The sequence below is a fragment of the Lacerta agilis genome, chromosome 13 (assembly GCF_009819535.1).
Source record: "Lacerta agilis isolate rLacAgi1 chromosome 13, rLacAgi1.pri, whole genome shotgun sequence".
Classification (NCBI taxonomy): domain Eukaryota; kingdom Metazoa; phylum Chordata; class Lepidosauria; order Squamata; family Lacertidae; genus Lacerta; species Lacerta agilis.
This window is the reverse complement of record NC_046324.1, coordinates 38,372,827-38,394,354: the sequence shown is the minus strand read 5'-3', so window position 1 is coordinate 38,394,354 and position 21,528 is coordinate 38,372,827. Positions and strand designations below refer to the sequence as shown.

The following is a 21,528-nucleotide window of genomic DNA, read 5'->3' as shown; positions in this document are numbered from 1 at the left end:
TTTGGCGTCTCCCAGGTGTTGCCCTTAGCTGCCGGTGGTGCAGGTCTCGATTCTTGGCACGCTTGACAGGAGGCAACCCAGGAGGTGATGGCCTCGTCCATGTTAGGCCACCAGACGTAACACCGAGCCAACGCCTTCATTTTAACGATCCCTGGGTGGCCGATGTGCAGAGCCTCAAGGACGCGTTGGCGGAGTCTTTGGGGAACCACGACTCGGTCTCCCCACAGTAGGCAGCCGCGATGAGCCGAGAGTTCATGCTGTCTGGTCGCAAATGGCTGGAACTCAGATGTGAATGGCCCTTCTGGCCACCCCCTCCACACCCAGTTGAGCACACGTCTGATGGTGCGGTCCTGGGAAGATGCGGAGGCCACATCGGTAGCCGACACTGGTGCAGCTGGGAGGTCCTCAAGCAGGAGTACCGATGAAGCAGGAGCTGGATCTTCCACCAACGCCGGAAGGGGGCAACGACTGAGGGCATCAGCATGGCCCAGCGACTTTCCCGGGCGATGAATGAGCCGATAGCTGTATGCTGCCAGAAAGACAGTCCATCGCAGCATGCGTGGTGAGAGGATCGGCGGAGTTGGCCTGTCCCCTGCAAGGAGGCCCAGGAGCGGCTTGTGGTCAGTGATGAGGTCAAAGGTTCTCCCGTAGAGATATTCGTGGAACCTCTTCACTCCAGCCACAAGCGCCAGTGCCTCCTTGTCGAGCTGGCTGTAATTCCGTTCCGCCGGAGACAGCGTTCGAGAGAAGTAAGCAAGTGGTGCTTCCCTCCCATCCGGGAACCGGTGACTGAGGACTGCACCGATGCCAAAGGGCGAGGCGTCACAGGCGAGGACCAGTGGTCTGGCTTCACTGTACTGTACCAGCACACTGTCTGAGGAGAGGAGGGACTTGACTGCGTTGAAGGCCGCTGTCTCCCGATGACCCCAGGACCATGGCGCCTTCGTGCTGAGCAGGCGGTGGAGAGGCTCAGCTAGCGTTGCCTTGTGGGGCAGGAACATATTGTAGAAGTTCAGCAGCCCCAGGAACGCCTGCAACTCAGTCTTGTTCTTTGGAATCGGGGCCTCCTGGATGGCCCGGATTTTGGATGCCGTTGGGTGAAGGCCAGAGGCGTTGATGAGGTAGCCCAGGAACTCCACCTGTGGAACGGCAATCAGACACTTTTCTTTCTTTACCTTGAGTCCGGCCTCCTGGAACCTGGTCAGCACAGCGCGGAGGCGCTCGAACAGCTGCTGATTTGAGTCTGCGGATACCAGTACATCATCGAAGTATGGTACCACGCCTGGCAGTCCCTGCAGGAGGCGCTCCATGAGGCTTTGAAAGATGCCAGGAGCCATGCTCACCCCGAACTGTAGTCGGCGGCATCGGAACGCTCCTCGGTGGGTGACGATCGTCTGAGCTTCAGCGGTGGCGTCGTCAACAGGCAGTTGTTGGTAGGCTTGGGCAAGGTCCAGCTTAGCAAAGACCTTGCCTTCGCCCAAAGAATGCAGCAGGTGTTGGACGACGGGAACGGGATACGCGTGCTGCTGAAGCGCCTTGTTGATCGTGCACTTGTAGTCTGCGCATATCCTCACCGACCCATCCGGCTTGACAGGTGTGACGATGGGCGTTTCCCACTTGGCATGGTCGACCGGCTCCAAAACCCCTTGCGCGATTAATTTGTCCAGTTGTTCGTCCACCTTAGCCTTGAGGGCGAACGGAACCCGGCGTGGCTTAAGCTTGATTGGAGCTACTTGTGGATCAAGGCTAAAGGAGATGGGTGTGCCTGTATATTGGCCCAAGGTGCCATCGAAAACCTCGGCAAACTCTTTAGTTAACTTTTCCACTTCCGCGTTGGAGATGCAGTTGATGCCGGTGACTTCCAGGCCAAGGGCGCCAAACCACTCTAGCCCTAGGAGGCTGGGCCGCGGGTCTTCAACTACCACGAGTCGGAGTGGACCCGAGAAATCTTTGAACTTGACCTGGAACTGGCCGACGCCCGTCACGGGAATGTCGTTTCCCTGGTAGTCCCTCAGGTGTACACGGTGTCGGTCAAGCTGCCTCTTAGAAAGTCTGGGCACAAGTCTTTTGATAGTGCTCCAGGACACAACGGATAGGGCAGACCCGGTGTCGATCTCCATGTCACACGGAGCTCCTTCGATGAGCACCGTGACGTGTAGTTTGCGTCGCGTAGGCGAGTCGGTTTGTCCAATCGTGGTTCCGGATGAGCAGCAACAGTTGGTGAGAGCGAAACAGTTACTGTTTGCGGACCGGGTTGACGACTTGGACTTGCGAGATGGTGAAGAGGCTGTGTTTGAAGGCGTAGATCGGCAGACCTTGGCGATGTGACCCTTTCTGGAGCACTGCCGGCAGATGGCGTCTCTGAATCGGCATTTGACGCGGGGGTGGTCGCCTCCACAGCCGGCGCATTCTGATTGGCCCTTGGACTTCTGTTTGAACTTCCCGCGTTCCCGCTTCGTCTGGTGCACGTCATCGTCTTCGCTGGTTGATGCCTCGTCGCTGCTAGCCTCTTCATGGTGTACGGCGATTGGCTTTTTTGTAGGTCGTGGGCTGCTGGCCTTGCGGATCTCCTGGGCGGAGAGTTCAGCCGCTTCTGAGGCCGCAGCCTCCTCGATGGCCTTCTGCAGCGTGAGGTCTGGCTTGGCAAGGAGACGCCGTTGCAGACGGTTGTCCCAGACCCCGCAGACGATCCGATCCATCATGGCATCGTCTAAGTCTCGGAACTCGCAGGTTAATGCGGCCTTTCGGAGAGCGGCGACGTAGTCGTTGATCGACTCCCCCTCTGCCTGGTTCCGGTGGTAAAAGGCGTGGCGGGCCGCAATTTTGGACGGCTTGGGCGCGTAGTGGCCGCGTAGCTTTTCTTGTAGTGCGTCCCACGGTGCTCTGTGAACTGCGAGTGGAGCGACTAAAACTCTGGCCGTCTCAAACACTTCGGGCCCGCAGAGGCTGAGGAAAAGGCCTCGCTTCCGTTCCTCTGATACCTCTGTTAGCTCGTTTGCCTGAAGGTAGCATTCGAACCGAGCGAGATATGAGTCCCATGATTCAGAGGCCGGGGCAAACGGCGGTAGAGGCACTAGTGTAGCCATGATTCCGATGCCGACGTGGTGGGCGATGGATGGAACACAGTGCTCTAGCCAGAACGGGCAGCTCTGAGTTGGTTCTGTTCAGTGATTTCGCTCAGCGTTTCAGCTCAGTGATTCAGCTCAGTGATTCAGCTCAGTGATTTGCCCTTGCGCTGACTGGCTGTGTGCTGTCTGTGTTCTGATGTCCATGATCCCATCCTCGTCTCCAGTGTTAAATAGTGGGTGGACACAACAGACGACACAGCGATCTTCCAAAACAGCTCTTATTTATTTGCAGGCTGGAACAGAACTGAGCTGGAGGCCTCAGCCACCAGCTTATATAGAGCTCAGCTACAACGTAACAGTAACAACATTCTGCAGCTAACCAATCCCTGAGTGTCAGTTTCTAATCCTTCATTTGCATAAGCTGACCTGAGTGAAAACCGCAGCAGAATAAACTATATACACACACCCCTGGTGGCCAAGGTGAGAACTTCAATACATAACAAAAACCATGCCTCTTTCATTCCTCTGGGCTCCCTGCTGCCAGCATAAGGCATAAATGAACTGGGTTTTACCAGATTGTTGGACGCGGAAACCCAATTCCGTCTCTCCCTCCCTCCTGCCAGCTTTTCCCTTTTACAAATGTAGTCAGCCAAAACTGTTATGATAACCCCCAAGGCTGTACTGAGCATTGTAGAAAGAGGGGTTTTTGTGTGTGTGACACACACACAGCACTGCTTCTCGGGAAATACAAAACATTCAACTGGTGTGTCCATGCCAGATTACTAATGCATGCACCTCCTACACACAGTGCAGGAGTCCAGGCCATGGTTGGCACAAGGGAAGCACCGATTTGGCCCCAATGTTTGCAATTATCTCGTTAAAAAGGGGGTGGGGTGGGGGATGGAATACAAAATTGTTCCTAAGCCCCACAGCTGGAAATTGCAGGGGCTCTTTTCCCTAGCTGGCACATCCTGAATGCTATTTCACATTAAAGGCACAGGAGAGGCATTCTGGGAAGACAGAGGGTCACAGCCAGAAACTGGATTAACAGACAGTGCAAAAAATATGCATAAGGTTGAAGAAACTGAGTATGTTTAGCCTGGATAAGAGAGGACTTTAGGTGGTGGTGGAGGTGGGAATGACAGCACTCAAATACCCAAAGGGCTGTCCCACTCAAGAGAGCAAATATGGTTAAGACAAGTCTAAAAGCACACAAAATTGACACTCATGGCAAAGTCCCATTTAGTCAGCTGGGAAAGCCTGTCGAAACAAAAATGTATTCAGCCGCTTCCGAAAAGCTCAGATAGTGGGTGCCTTGTTGTATTTCAGCAGGAATGCTATTCCGCACAACAGGGGCAGCCACACTGCTCTGGGTTACTGAGGAGTGGTCTTCTGAGATCTTTGGGACTTGCAGAAGAAAGTCCCCTATACTTCCTTAATGGGCATAAGAGACAAAAAGGTGGGTTTCAGTTGGAAATTAGGAGAAACATCTCAATGATCAGCTCAGCAAAGGAAGCAATTACCTAGTGGAGTGGTGGGCTCTCCTTTGCAGGAGGTTTCAAACAGAGGCTGGACAGCCATCTGGCAGGGGTGTCCTAGCTCTGGATTTCCGGCACAGGGTAGGACATTGGACTAGATCACAGCCAGGGAACCTTTGGCAGTACTCTTGGATGCTCAGGTAGCTGCTGTGCCCAGAAATGCCCTTTACACAACTTCAGCTGCAGAAACCAGGTCTAGCCACTGTTGGTGTATGCCAGGGATGGAGGACCTATGGAAAGCTTAGGCTTACTGTTGGCACCAATGACAACAAACCCATTGGGATCAGCTGTGCTACAGACTTCCCCACTGAGAACTCCACTGATTTACTGTAAACACAAATACCCCTTTGCACTGCCAGTTTCAATTCAAGCCTGCAATGCAAAGGACACTCCTCTGCAGGTGCTTGCAAAGGAAAAACTTTACGATGCGTCACCTGGCATTGCTGGGATATCAAGTGATTCACAGGTGGGAGGCATTGCTCACCTGTCAAAATGGCCCACAGGGGTTGGAGGAGGTCTGGCTCCGATAAGATTACTGCAATGCACTCTATGTGGGGCTGACCCCCGCATAAAATAAGGTAGCACGGGCAATTTTTGGCAGGGCTCTTAAAGCAGTTGTGCAATGGGGACTCTCTGTTTAAGCCATGGCAAAGGCTGGGTTGTACTTCAGGGGAGCATCAACTGAAATGGAGTACAGCAAATGCACTATTTCACAGCAGAGTTGTATTTGTGGTCTGTGTCTCTTTTGTGTGGTAACTGCCCTACCACACATCCCTACAGGACAGGATTCACCGAGAGTGACCCAAAACATAACGTTAAACCATGGTTTCTCAAAATTTCTCAACCAACAGCCTCTGACAAGCCATGCTTTGTGAGCATCTGCTCAACAAGGATATGAAGCCATGGTCTGAAGTTTGTTTGCAATCCTTATTTGGGGAAATCAGTGCCAGCACCCTCAACTGACAAACCCTGGTTTGAGACATTGCTCTACCTGGGGATTATTAATCATGGAGGATTATGAAGGAAGACAGGGCGAAAGGTAAAGAGCAGAAACTATGGATTGTATGTCTATGTGGAACACTAAGCATGGTATGGAATCTACTGTTACTGCAAACCATGGTTTGACAATGCATTTGAACCAGCCCATTAGTGAAATCATGCCCTTCTAATGAGGCGTGTAGCTGTCCCCTTCAGGCTGTTTAAATTGACAGACAATCATAGAATTCACAGAATCATAGAGCTGGAAGGGACCCTGAGGATCATCTAGTCCAACCTGCTGCAATGCAGGAATATGCAGTTGTCCCATGGGGGGATTGAACCTGCAACCTTGGCATTATCAGCACCATGCTCTAACCAACTGAGTTATTTGCAAGGCTTGGTTGACATGGCCAGCAGTTCCTTCCTTTGTTACCAGTACATTGTGCAAAGCCAGATTCTGTTGCTGCATTGGATTGGTGCTGGGTTTGGTGCTGGGAGCTCCTGTTGCTCCTACATGAATTTGGATGGTGGTGAGAATTATTGGATTTTGGGCATCCAGTTGACATTTTCTGAGCATTTCTGTTGAAAGGGGGGACAGAATGTGGGGAATTAATGTAATATGCCAATAACTTTTTGCAGTTGTGTGCTATCCCTTTTGCCGGGAGAACTGACCCACTGCTTTTGCATTAGCTTTTGAGCTTTATGTATTGTTTGATAAACGGCTTAACGTTCTCCCCTTTCTGCCCTGCACAAATATGAGTAATTGTGTGCATTGGATGAGACATGAAGGCATATATTTGGGAAAGCAATTTACAGCCTTTTTACATCAATATCTTTTATATTGCACCGTTGTTTTTGCATGTTAAGCGTTGCTGCCGTCCCTGGGAATTCCAAGGTGAGCTAGGTTTGTAAATCTAGCTGTCACGTCTTATGAGAGGATGTGTGCTCTAATACTTTCAAGCAATGTTAAGAGCAGCACCTTGGAACACCCACCCACCCACAAAAGCATGTGAATATTGGACATGCAACATTAGTAATATCTATTTTGATCTGCATTTTGGACATGCAACATTAGTAATATCTATTTTGATCCCCCAAAATGCAGTACTGTATTGCACTTGTGAGAATCATAGGATTGGAGAAAGCCTTATAGACCACCACACATTCAGATGTGGGGAATATTATACTAGTTTTCCCGATTATAATGCTAGTGCTTCTGACCCATTTTCTTATGTTCCATCCTCACTGCAGTAGCTGTCTATGGAACTGTGCTTTTTGAACGATATACTGGAACGTCATACATGTCCTATAAACCAATGGTCAAGGTGTGTGGCACAACAATCGGTGTCATCGGACAACGTCATTACTCCTCCATTTTTTCTGCACATGTGTGCTTCTGTTCCCCCCCTGATTCTCCCAAGAAAACAGCAGGGAAGAATCGTATGCCAGTATACCACCCCAAATTTTGTCATTCTGTTCCAGCAATTTTCTGGGTTAAGGAGCTGCAAATATTTTTTCCCCCCTGGAATCAAATAACATGGAAATAAACTCCAACCATGCGCTATATTCCATTAGTTATCCAGAAGTGGCTTTGATGTCATGTGGAAGTTCACATGCCACGCAGAAATGGAGAAATTGAATAAACTGCCTTGTGAAGCAGTCCAAATCCAGCCTTCTGCTTACTTCATGAAATCCAGAACTAAAAATGCCCTTGTCCCCAGTATCCACTTGAAGAACTCCTGCAAGTCCTTGGTTCCATGACCTAACTGAAGGGGCAACAACCTTTTCGGACCAGTGGGAAGATTTCAAATTTTGAGAGAGTCCTGTGGATGCCAATCAGAAAGCAGCTGCGATGGGAGTGTGGCCTAACACAACATGGCTGCTATGGAGGGCATGCCATTACTCAAAATTAGAGAGCAGCTTTCCCCATAACTGCATTTCCATACTAGAAAATGCTTAACCTGTGGAATTCGCCTGCCATACAGCTGTTAAAGGGACAAGAATCAGGGCTATTTTCCCAGCCAGAACTCAGTCCCGGCACCTCTCAGGTGGGTGCTATTGCCATAATAAGAGAACAGGGGAGGTGTTCATGGTGAATTCTGGCACCTCTTTCTCTAGAAAAATAGCACTGACAATAACACAGTTTCCCCCCAATACCAACCCATTGCCATCCTGGATCCACTAAGCTGGGAGGAAGCCCCATTAAACACAGAGACTCATTTATGAGCAGACATGTACACCGTTGTACTATAAATTAACTGTACAGTACGGTGAATTCTTAATGAGTGCCTGGCTTTCAACTGCTGTCTAAGCCTCTTAGCAAAGTTTTCAAATTTGCCTTTTGGGGGGAAGGGGATTCGCACACAACTGCAAAAAGCAGCATTTGCAGGAAACAACTTCTAGGGAATACCTGATCTCAGTTGAAGCTACCACAGGAAAGCTGCATCCTTACTGCGATGGGAAAAGAAAGGGCAACCTGAAAGAGGAAAAGTGCACAAAAGGAGAGGGGGAAAGAGCAGATCTTTGGGACACCAGGGATTCCTATTGCCTGGCATCCAAGCAACTCATTGGAAGTAACTTTCCTTAGCCGAATGATCTTTGCACTTTTTTGGGGGGGGAGGGGGAAGAGAGGAACAACACATGCAGCTTGTAACAGGACTGAATAAACTTAATACCAGCCACATGTAAAATTGGCACAGACTGAATTGAGCCTGATCCATCCATCCCTAGCGGCACGTGCAGTCAAAAGGCTCATTCCTCTCTTGGCTTATTAAGCTGATTGTCCAGACACGGTCAGTAGCAGCGCCAACGATTTTGAGTGCTCCACAAGGCTCTATTGCTCGCAGTACTCAGCGTTTGGCATTTAAAAGGGTGAGGGAGAGTCACAATCCATCTTCATAGCTTAGTCACCTAATTGGCTGCTGAGAGTTGGCTGTCTCCCTGCCTTTTCTTCTCCCTTTCTACTTTCCTGCTTATGAATTGTCCAAAAGGCCCTTTAAGTGAAATTGGATAGGCTGCAAAGTGTTGGTTTCATCTGTTTTTGCGTGTGTGTTTGTTTTGTTTGCAGTTTAATCAGTATGATCCAGATGCCCGTGCGAGGAAACCGGAGCTCGATTTTTAATTATCTCTACTTTGCCTGAGTTAGGAATTCCCGGTAGTGCTGTCTGCAAAAAAGATGCCAAAACCCGCATTGTTCTTTAATTAGCTGTTGTAATTGTTTCAGCCTAATCTCCGTGATTAGCAGCAGCATTAAATACAGCAGTAAGAATAGACCTGCTCTCTTTGTGCTGCCCTGGTAAGCACACGCCTTCTCCCTTCTGGTAAGGGACATAATATAAAATCAATTAGGATGCCAACCGGCCTTTGATTGGAAAAATGATTAAGACCAGCTACCATGAAGTGCAGATGGCTTTGTGGAGTTGCTTTATGGACACCCCGCCACCACCGGAGTGGCTTTATAGCCTTGGGATTTGTGGGCTGGAACAAGAGGGAAGCATGCAGAGGTCTCTTGTGATATTTCCTTCCTCCATACAGGTTGGAGAAAAAGGCAGAGGAAGCCCACCATTGTCGAAGGCAGTCCACCTGTGAATGTGAGTTGCTGGAAACCACAGGAGGGGAGAGAGCTGTTGCGTTCAGGTCCTGCTTGTGGGCTTTCCAAAGGCATCTGGCTGGCCACCATGACAACGGGATGCTGGACTAGAGGGAACACTGACCTGACGCAAGAGACTCTTCTTAGGTTCTTAAGGTTGATGGGGAAGGAACAGCTGGGTCACATCACTGACCCAGCCCTTTGACTTCAGCACCACTGGAATAGGCAACTCCATGTGATCTGGAGCCCTGATTGCACAGAGGAGCCTGCACAAATACAATTCAGACCTTCACCAAATGTGCGGAGGTCAGAAGGATGGACCTCTGGCCAGGTATGGAGCTGGTGGATCGGATGGAGTGGTGGATACAGTCATTTGTAAAAGATGACATTAACTGATGGCTAAATATTGCACTGTGCGTATGTAAAAATCTATCACATACCCCCATCTCCTTCTTAGTCCAATATCTGCAAGTGATGAAGCAGAAGCTTGCTTACAAGAGCTTCCATTATAATAAACCAATTAGCTAAAGTCCTCGTTGACCTGAAGCGTGTTTGTTGACCCCAGAACGCCCACACTGGTGCCATCTCGCTGGAAGCTGCCAATATCCCCTTCTGAAGCTTAAGGCAGAGGTGGGTAGGCATTAGGCTTGCAGGATCCACCTTGCTACTTACTAGAAACTGCAGATTAGGGATGGATGAATCTGTCTATTTTCGTTTCACATTTTCCCAAACTTAATTTTAGTTCTGCACACTTCCACATCAGCTTGTGATATTTTTTTAAAGTTCTCATGAAAATTCATCAATATTGTCGCAAGAATTTCTTCCAGAATATACAGTTGTATGCAATTTTGTCAAAAAGACACATTAAAAAAATTTTTACAGTGCAATTTCCCCAAATATAACATATTTCCAAGCTCAGGCGCTCGATATCTGCACTTTCTGGAAACAAGTGAAGGCAGTTCACATTTTCTCCCTATGCAGACAAAAATATATGGGCAGTGGCATGAATGGAAAAGTTCACTAAACACCTGAAAGCCCTGAGGGGTAAACAAAATGCAGATGACTTTATAAAAACTTGGTATCCCTTCACTATTTCTCAACGGACAATTCTGCAGTGTGGCATCTTCAACACACACACACCTGCAGCTCTGGAACAACATCTTTCATTAAAAACACTGCTCCATCCCCACATCAGGGAGAGAGATGGAGGGATTACAGGGAAATGCTATTGTAACTTGTTACATGTATCTTCTTGGCTGTATAATTTTAAAAAAAAAAACGAAATAAAAATATTTATATTAAAAAAGGACATTTTGTTCCAACAGGCTTTTATCAAGCTAGATAATTGGGACTTAGTCAAAAGGGTCTGCTTTGTATGGATTTAATATTATGTTAAATGTTGTTGTTGTTTAATCTAAGGACTTCATTATGAAGTTTAAACAGCCCTCCAGTAAGAAAATGAAAAATAAAATAAAATAAAACATATAAAACAACAACAAAAACAGAGCTCACTGCATCTTCTGCCAATTTCTGATGAGTGAAATACAGACTTCATATGTAAACTGCTTGTCATTTTTCTATCAGTAGCTGCCCCTTTGACCGTATCACAGGGAGTCTTAGGGTTTGTCTTTAAATATCTGGTTCCCCAAAGCAATGTTTATTCTAATTTCTAAGGGGGGGGGGGGAGACCTGACTTATAAATTAAGAGTATTTTCTGGATGCAGCTGAACCCACAGAGTTTGCCTCCATTTGTCACCTTTATGATAGGTCTATCATGGAGATGGAAAGTCCCAATGAAATACAGCTTTATTTTTGTATTCATAGCATTTATTTTGTTCTTTTTCTGTATCGGGTCAGTTTCTGTTGTTAACATTCAATTCAGCATGTAGTCTCTTGAGAATGTACTTTATTTTATGAGGTAATGGCTGTTTTTGTGTTTTTTTTAACCACTTCTAATAATCTAATGTGTAAATTGCCTCATGACTGTTGCTTGGAAGGCAATTAAGAAAACGACAGTAATATTCGTAACAAGAGCTTAACCCCACAGCTCCTTGGGTGGAAACGGTGACTTCCACCCTCTCCAACGGCTGCAGAGAGGATGCCAGTTCTGAGGCTCTGGCTTTGCCTCCAACACAACAACTCCAAGCCACATGTCCTTGTGAGGCTGCGACACAAGCAACTCGCCAAAGGTCACATTAAAAAGTCGCCATTCGAAGCAGGATTTAGACGGCACCCTGGCTCACAAGTCGAAATAAGATGATAATGCTCCCAGTTTAATATCATTCTGACAGTTTTAAAAGGTCAAACTGTGAAGAATGCTGTATGTGCTCAAACTCTTTGATTGGGATAAATGAATTTTTTTATTAAAAAAAAAAGTGGTGGTGGGGGGAGGGGAACTTCTGCCAGTCATCAGTTTGATGCCAAAAATAAAAGGTGGCGACCTCCATTTCTTCCAGCTCTCAAATGACACGTTTCTGGGTTTTCAAAGTCAAAAGAAAAAGGCAGCTTTGAAAGGTTACCATGAAGCCGATCTGGAGCTTACTGATAAAACTTAATTGATTTGTTGCCGCTTTATTATCAAGATTTGAGGTATCAGCTTTCTATAAAGTTATTTTCAGGTTCTACAGAAGCAGGGGCTATGTAACTTTGAAAGTTTACACAACCCACAGCTGTCCTATTAGGCTGTGCACATACTATTCATTTGAAACGCATGACTTCCGCCAAAGAATCCTGGGAACTGTGGTTAATCCCTCGCAGAGCTATAACTCACAGTACCCTGAACAAACTACAATTCCCATGGTTCTTTGGGGGCAAGTCCTGCATGCAGCCTTGTTGAGCTTTGGCCATGGTTCAAACGTTTGCTTGGCTATAAAGATTTTCACCAGCAAGGGCCCACACATTTGTTCATCATGAGGGAGTTTCCTTCCTGTTCTCTATCACCGACTGTAAAAGTAGGACTGGAACCACTGTAAAGCAAGGCCCAAGCTCCCATTTTGGAAAGCTGGTCCCAAAGGACATTAGCCCAGAAGAGTATCAGAAGGTACTGGGATAACTAACAAGCACCAAGCCCTTATTTTTCTTAGGGATCATTCAGTTTGTAACTTACAAGAGTTTTCAGTAAACCAGCCAACTGGAGTGAGTGGGTGGGGCCTTTGCAACCAGGCTGGGTGGCATGATGTTTATTGAGGTACAATGTGCTCTGGATTGACTGTGCTGTTACATATCCTCTGTATGTTTGTTTGTTTGTTTGTTTGGTTGACTGTCTCCCAGCTATGTACAAGGCCTGAAGTAGGAAAGACAAAACCCCTCTCTGTTCCTTTCTGCTCAAATTATACACTGGTTTTTCCCCCTTCCAGTTTCCTTAAGTAAATTTATCAGTATTTCTTTTCTCTCTGGACTCCATGTCTGTTACTCAAGTGACTTTGCATACAATTTTTACAGTTTAGAAAAATTAAACCATGGATGGGGAACCTGTGGCCCTCCAGATGTTGCAGGACTATAACTTCTGCCATCCCTGACCCACACAGCCCACCTGCTGGTTGGTATGAGTCAACTGTTGTTGGGGTCTGCCTACGGCACAAACCAATTCTGGTAGACTCCACCACCTGACTACTGGCAGAGGGTGCTGTGGCCCATCAGCCCCTGAACTTGGCTTCTGAACAGGAAGCACCACCCTCAAAGATCCCTTAAAGGACCAGGAAGGGCACTCCTCCTCACTAATGGTGCAGCCTAATGCCTCTTCTGCCAATGGAACATTGTGATGACTGCTATAACATACCCAGCGTAAACACTGATTGGCTCCTAAGTTCCTGCACAAATTCTCAGCCTCATATGCAAATGCAAAGCATTTCCTGCCATATGGGAGGCTGAAATGCTGGCTACTCTCTTCCTCCACTGCTGGGTGGCAAAGGCCAATCCCTGAACATGGAATTATAAACTGATTGATGTGGTTGGCTTTACTGATTATTATACTGAGTAATATTTCAAAAAATATAAAAATATTTCTTTTACCAGATATCAGTGTCTTGATATTTATGTCTACTGTCTTATTATTTTGAACAGTTTCTGTTTATCCCATTGTTCTGTGTATATTGTGGTGTAATTGTTTCACAGGCTGATGTGTTCATTGCTGTTACACGTTTGTCAGTTTTGATGAAAATTGCCTTGAGCATAATAATAAAAATGGAAAGGGAGAATATTTATGAAACTGACATTAATAAGACTTCTGGAAGCATCAACGAGTTGGGAGTTAATACTATATCATTGTAAGATTTTCCAGTAAATCCAATTTATTAGTCTAATAGTACAAACTGCATGGTTAACTGCTGCCTTTCACTCATCCACCCACACCCCTTACTGGCAACATATTCTATATCTGAAATGGCTTGATAATCTCCACTAACTCATCTGGAGAGTAGATAATGGAAGACCTAAAGGAAAACCATCAACTGATTTGATTTTTCTTGCATTTACTTTGAAGAACATGGGAAGCTGCCATATACATACAAAGCCAGACCATTGGTCTATCTACCTCTGTACAGTCTATACCAGTGTTTCCCAAACTTGGGTCTCCAGATTTTTTTGGATTACAACTGCCATCATCCCTAGCTAGCAGGACCATTGGTCAGGGTTGATGGGAACTGTAGACCAAAATCAGCTGGATAACCAAGTTTGGGAAATCCTGGTCTACACTGATCGACAGTGGCTCTGCAGGGTTACAGACAGAGGTTTTCCCCAGCTCTACCTGGAGATGCTGGGACTAAACCAGCGATCTTGTGCATGCAAGGCAGATGGACCACCACTGTGCAACAGCCCTTTGCCCCAAACATGGCCAACAGCAAACTAAAGCTGGTAGACAACTAGCAATGTCCCATGATGCTTTTATCCAGAAATTTCTGCTCATAAGCATTGGATACATGGATTATAAGAGGAGTTATGAAATCAGATTTCTTTTTATCCACCCTTCTATTCCAGTCCTTTAGCACAGGGGCAGCCAGTGCCCTTCAAGCGTTGTTGGGACTGTGACACCCATCATGGCATCACTGAATTGTAGAGTTGGAAGGGACCCAAACGGTCATCTTGTGCAATGCCCTGCAATGCAGCCACCACAGCTAAACAATCCCTGTCAAGTGGCCATCCAACCTCTGCTTAAAAACCTCTAAGGAAGGAGAGCCCACCACCTTCCAAGATAGTCCATTCCACTGTCAACAGCTCTTACAGTCAGAAAGCTCTTCCTGATGTTTAGTCGGAATAACCTTTCTTGTGATTTGAATCCAGTGGTTGGGGTTCTGCCCTCTGGAACAGCAGAAAACAAGTTTTCTCCATCTCCATGTGACAGCCCTTTAGGTATTTGAAGAAGGCTATCATATCACCTCTCGGTCTCCTCTTATCCAGGCTAATAAACACACCCAGCTCCCCCAACGGTTCCTGATAAGGTTTGGTTTCCAGACCATTGATCATCTTGGTTGCCCTCATCTACACACATTCCAGCTTGTCAACATCCTTCTTAAACTATGGTGCCCAGAACTAGACTCAGAATGCCAAGGGATACTATTACTTCTGTTAATGTAGCCTAGAATACCATTAGCTTTTTTTTTCACTGTTGCATCACACTGTTGACTCATGTTAAGCACTAAGACCCCTAGGTCCTTTTCACCTGTACTCCTGTCACGCCAGGTGTCCCCCATCCTATATTTATGCATCGCAGCTGACCACTGCTGATGCTGCCTGGGGATGATGGGAGTTGGAGTCCAACAATATCTAGAAGGCATTGTGTTTACTATTCCTGGCTTAGTACCACCATTATTCCCCAAACTTCTGCAGCCAGAGGCAATAGGGCTTTACATCCTTTCAAGAATCAGTTGCATTCAGAACATGGACAACAGCTCTGGCTGAAAAGCTGACGTGCCAGATTCGTGAGACCAAAGGAATTTCTAACCCCCCAGCTTTTCTCTAATGTGTGGCAAACATTTTTTGATTATATGCATCAAGAACATTGTGTTTATAACCCCCTGAGATCTCATGTTGATGTGTTGTGCGTTGTGGTGTTTTATGTGTTATGTGGAAAATTAATAGATTTACATTAGATATTGCTACGCGCACACAAACACACAAAAAATCAGCTGCACTGAACATTTCAAACCTGCCATGTGCTCTTCTTTTCAAAACATACACACATGGGAGTAAGTGCAATAGTTTAAGTCAAAACCCAATGCAGAGTTTGCTTGACAGCCATGGGAGATTTCCTCCTCCGTACTTTCTGCTGCCAGCTTTGAACATGAGAAATATGACTTCAGAAAAGAAGAAGAAATTGCTGCAAAAACCAAATCTATCTTTTTGCCTCCAATGATCATCTCTCTTGATGCTCAAACTCTGGCCCTTTCACAACATGCAAAACACGATCATTTGAGTTTTGTCTCCCCGGTAAGCCCTCCTTGATCTCAGTTCCTGCTTTTGAACTGCTTTGACTCGGTCTCAGCACCGCAAGATACAAAGAAGGCGCACATGAAAAGCTGTTTCCCGGCCCCCGTAATAGATCTCAAATAAAAGAGACTAGCAAAACAGTTGGCTGAGAAGTCCCGGCTCTGAAACACACCCAGCAATTCCCACATTTGCTCTTATCCATATGTAGAACCACACATTTAATCTCTATCTTAATTATTTAAGAACAGGTGTGCATTTGTGAGTGTGTAAGCACAGTTTCTTCTGTCTGCTGGAAATATTTATGTCCTCCTGGAAAAAAGGGAGGGGGGGGAACCACAGAGACTTTGAAAGCCAGCTGGCATTCGCCTTGGCACTCACTTGGCAAGGAATTAATACGCATGAAGGCTGAACTACATTCGGGTCGGGGAAGGCAAATTAGAAGGGCAGATGCCAAAGACATTTTATATACGCTCTGTGGCTAAATGGAAAACCACAGGCCTCAGGCTTGGCAATTCTTGACTTTTAAAATGCTTGATGTCTACTGTGGTCGACTGTATGCATGCACACATCCATGCGCGCACTACCTAGCTGTGTTCAGGGAGGAACTGAGGCAGGCAAGACCCATTTACCAATCTCAGTGGGATTAGGTGCCATTTTGGCTCCCTTTCCCCAAACAACCACCATTAGCAATCATGTGACCAATTGGAAAACTGGCATTTTTTTACAGTTGCCACAATACTTTTGTTCCACGGAATCCAAGCTATAGTGTGGCAACAGGACCTACTCTCTGGAAGTCCTTGCCCACTGATCTCACTACACGCATTTTTGCACACATTTATTGGGCTGGAGAACAGCATTGGAAAATGCAAATAATTTCCTGTTTTGAAGGATGCTTGCATTGTACTGTTTCAGAAAGTGTGAATTATTAGACAGGTTCACTTTTACATTCAAATTAAATTGAATTTGTCCCCCATTCCTAAGTGGCATGCTGCTCTTAACCCCCCCCCCCTTTTGTTTCTAAAGTAGGTTTACACTGCCTTGAATCATGTTCTCAGGGTGGTTTTTTAAAAAATGAATAAAACTATTAAAATACATCAATGCACACACAACACCCAATGCTGACAAAATAAACTGAGGTCACAAAATCACAAAAGCAGCATCGGCAGAATCACTCGGCAGAATTGAAATCACATTTAAAAAGCTTTGGAAAGGTCTTTGCCTGGTAGCAGCACTGGTTGTGTTTACTCAGTGATGTGGTAAAGTTGTGGTAGACACTACTCCCACCAGTACACTTTTTAAAGCCTTCTATGCACAAGCTGCAACCATCCTCTTCCCTCTTCAACAGGTGGCTATGAAATAGCCAAAGAAAACCACACAGCCAAGTTCCATTTAACAACCTCTAAAACCTACTGCCCATGGGCAAAAGGTGAAGCAGTTTAACAGCAGCTTCCTTGTGGACAGTGGAAATGCTAGAACTTGGATTCTAAAGTCGTAGCTAGCACTCAGCTTCCATGAGCTGCTGCTGTGACATCACAGCAGCTAAGCCAATGGCATAAAAAGAAGATCTGTCAATAAGAGTTAAAAGTTGTAGCCAACTCAGAGGAGATCTGCTGAAATTAAGTTTGTCAAGTCCACTAATTTCAATGGGTCTACTCTCAGTAGGACTAGCTTTGGATACCACCCTAAGAGATCAGGAGGCAAGGGCAGAGATACTTATTCTAACTGCCAACGATATCAGACACACTTGAGGCAAACAGATTAAATCTGTGCCATATCGCTGCATCCCTGTCACCAAGATAATTGTGACACACACACACCCCAAATCAAAGAAATGAAGAAGGGAATTTAATGACACCATCACACGAAGGACGGCAAATATATGACTCAGTCATTTATGGAAGCCTGATGAAATTGTTTTGTTGTTTATAGAGTTTGTATGGATGGTTTTATTGTTTCAGAGTTTGATGAACTGATTTTACTATGCCTAGAGCTTGTGTCTGTCTTGTACTCTGTTCTCCCCACCCTCACCCCGTATACCACTTTGATGGCTTTGTGGTGTGAAGTGGTCCAAAATTTTGTTTAATAAATAATAAATAAACTGAACTTGTCTCTCACTGAATTTTGTGGTGACCTTAAAAGCAACGTCTGACACACGATGCATTTTTTTTACCCTGTATGTGAAAATCTGAAAAGAGATGCCATTGTCTTCTTTCCCAACGTGCCATCTGTCTGGGAGGATGAGCAAAGAAATAAAGAGACGATACAGAAAGTGTGGTACAAATAGGTTGCTTCACCTCCAAGGTGGGAATGACATCCTTAGAACTGACAAAATGTACACTTTTCAACAAGGCACAGTTGAGATGTAATGACAGGCGAAATCCTGCCTTTGCTAGCTTTCAAAGGAAGGGCATGCCAGAACATCCCAGAATTTGAATAAAGACTTTAAGAAGAGGACATGATAATAAAGAACTAACCTGGGTTTCCAAGCCTTTGTAAGGATTGAGAGGCTGATCCTGCAAGAACATAGAAGAAAAAATTAATTATTTCAAAGAGGCCAATTGCAAGTAGACATACTTATTATTAGGGTTTTTTTTAGTCCACAAACATTACATAAACTATTACATTATTTTTCTGCTTTGTTTTTGACATTTCCCTTTCATTGAAATTCACTAAAATTAATTATCTAATTAACTGTGTAAATTTTCGTTGCAGCAGATAGCAAGACAAAAAAAAAGAAGAATGAGGAGTTACAGGTGGGTAGCCGTGTTGGTCTGCCATAATCGAAACAAAATAGAAAATTCTTTCCAGTAGCACCTTAGAGACCAACTGAGTTTGTTCTTGGTATGAGCTTTCGTGTGCATGCACACTTCATGCACACGAAAGCTCATACCAAGAACAAACTCAGTTGGTCTCTAAGGTGCTACTGGAAAGAATTTTCTATTTTGTTTCAAGAATGAGGAGGTTTCATTGGAAGCCAGACTGTAGCAGAACAGAAACAGTGCTGATTGCCATGAACCCAGAACAGGATGGAAATCGCTGCCTCCTTACATTCCTGATGATAAACTGGAGCTCCTTCGGTCCCAGAACTGGGATGAAGAGCAGCTCTAAATCCCTGTCCTATGGCTCAAGAGGGGACTGAAAATGTTCTAGTGGTCTCCTCACTGCATAGCGTAAGGAAGCTTCCATTCAATGGTGTGATGCGGAAGGGGAGCAAGTGCCTGCCCCACCCCTTAATGTCCTCAGACATAACTTTCTAGTAGGACTGAAATGTTCAGTTCCAAGTTTTTATCTCAGTCAATGTATGTTGGAAATAATCCAAGAACAAAGGGTTGTATCCAATGCTAGTACTACTCTGCCTACTAGCCACTATGACCATGTTCTCCAGAACTCAAATTCTGGGAAGAAAATGGGAATTTAAGAACCCTGCCCCCTCCTCAAGTTCAATGAGATTTTTCTTTTTTTAAGGAAAATAGTTGTGTGGTTTGTTTGTTTGTTTGTTAAGTACAAAAGAAACACGCACATTTCTGCAAAACATCTGTGCTTGATGGCTGCAGATATTCATGCAGACTCGTTTTCTGTCGCACCCCTGCTTAATTGGAAAGCTTAACGAAGTGAAACCAGGTCAATGATGCTCTCTCTTTCATCCATCACGCCTGTCGGAATTAGAAAGCTTCTGTTTACAGTTGGTTCCTGCTTGTCACTTGGGGGGGGGGCCCTCACACCCACTCCCTCCGAGATGAAGAATTCTAACCATCTTGGTTATTGCAGCTACCTGCAAATCTACTCCTAAAGAGCCGCAGGCAAAATAGCAACAGGTTACTGTCATGCTCCTCTTCCTCTTTACGAACCTGATGAGGCATGGCTTTATATCTGCACGATTCCATGCTAAAAGAAACATTAATAATTCTGGGAAGCAACTTTCGTATTCATCTAGTGAGGACAGGAAGCTGATCTATCTGGCTCATCGGTATTGTCTATGCAGACTGGCAGCAATTTTCAGACAGGAGTCTCCCCCAGCTATACTTGTTGGAGGTTGAACCTGGGACATTATTCTGTGTTCTACCACTGAGCTGTGTCATGTCCTCCAATGATCAGTGGCTGCATTTGGTACTCAGGAAGTTGCATCATACCAAGTGAGACCACTGGACCATCTAGCTGAGAGCTGCCTAAATTGACTGGCAGCTCTGCCATGACAAGGGTTGGACTACACGCCCCCAGCAGCCTATTCCAGCTCTTTATGATTCTATGATGGATGCGTCTTCCTTAGCAAAGCTACAGGGATGCAGTGACAAAGCTGAACAGGGACATCTGCACTGCCAGGTAAGACCCAGAAGGTTAGCAGCTCAATGGCAGAACATCTGCTTTGCATGCAGAAGGTCCCAGGTTCAGTCTCTGGCTGAAATCCTATTAAGGAACCATGTCTGAAATCCTATTAAGTCCTTGCCAGTCAAGCTACATGGAACTGAGCTAAACAGGTCTGACTCAGTCTGAGGCAGCTTCCGAAGCCCTGTTCTTAGGTCACTTTCCTGGAAGAGGGCATTGAAAGAGTTTTAGGAAGAAGCCAATCAGTGGAGAGAAGGGTGGTGCTCGAGATAAGCTGGGTGGAAAGAGAAGGGGAGCATTGAGCAACTTCCAAGCACTTCCATGCAGTGCTCTGGCAAGGCAAGAGGGTCCCCATCTCCAAGACTGCTGGTTGAATGCCAGTTGAAGTCCCAACATAAATATGGAACTGGCCCTTAAATGTTACAAGAAAAGCTTCTTCAAAGAAATCGCTCACATTTTGGTTACTGCCATTACCAGGGCTAGTGTCGGAGCTGGCACTGCTGGGTACCTGCAGAGGGCCCATTATTGTCCCTGGATGTCCTGCCACTCAACTCCTCCATCATCTCTTAGCATGTTTCTCCTCCAAACAAATGTGAAGAGCAGGAGTGGGGAACCTCAGGCTTTCAAACCTCTCCTCAGGCCACACCTCCTCTCCCCAAACCACTTCCCTCACAAGTCCTCCTTCACACCCTCCTTGAGTGTTTTTGCCTGGCTGGAATATGAATGTTGCCCTCTCTGGCTGGTGTTATGGACTGGGACCAGAGGGAAGGGGGCAATAAAATGGGTAGTGAGGAGGAAATGGGCCCACTCAGGTAGGGGCTTCCAGTTTGGGCATCTTGCCCAAGGGTCCCCCAAACCTGGGTCCTGGCAATGGGCATTATGACCCATGGTCAACCATTCCATTGTCTGGCAGACGGTTGGTTAAGCTGTCCAGAATGACTTTGTTCAAGTCCTGTTAACAGCTAAGGAAGGCAACATGAAAGGAAGAGGGGGGCAAGCTCCAGGTGCACCCAAACTGTAGTCCAAAGAGACAGAAAACAATTATATACTTGGTTCCTGGCACCAAACTCGCCTGTCAAAAGGAGGAATAATTAAACTATTCACTGCACTGGGTATCACCGTTACATTATTATGATAAAGTTGTCAGAAACTATTCATCGCTAATTTGATTCTGAACTCAGAGCCAAGGAAGACTTAAAGTATAAGCTACACGTAACTCTGCATGGCTTCCAAAAGCAATCAAAAGCTCAACTCATGAAACAGAATTGCTGCTACTTTCTCAACACAGCCTGTCAATTAGAAAATTCTGGGCCCCTCTGAACGCTTTACGGTTCTTGCCCAGTTTGTGGGCCTATTTATGAACCTGTAAATGGATTTTGACTAGGTTACCTGAAGAGCTGCCTGCATACATAGACAGCAGCTTGGGCCCCAGTGCCCTCAAAGGGCCCAGGGGTGAAACCTGACCTGAACCCTTAAAAAAGGATAATGAGAGTTGTAGTTCAACAACAGCTGGAGGGCCAAAGGTTCCCCACACCCTCTGCAGAGGTCTTTCCAGTAACATTTCCAGTTAGGAACTGATAACCTTTGCATTAAACACCAGCCCTGGACC

General features: G+C 46.0%; 1 protein-coding gene across 1 annotated transcript in view; it reads right to left on the bottom strand.

The window, feature by feature from the left end:
• XYLT1 (xylosyltransferase 1) overlaps positions 1 to 21,528 on the bottom strand; it is a 163,793-nt gene that overhangs the window by 92,312 nt on the left and 49,953 nt on the right. Inside the window, exon 2 of the mRNA XM_033166681.1 lies at positions 18,071 to 18,109. Within this exon, the coding sequence (XP_033022572.1) occupies positions 18,071 to 18,109 (39 nt within the window). The remainder of the gene's footprint in view (positions 1 to 18,070; positions 18,110 to 21,528) is intronic.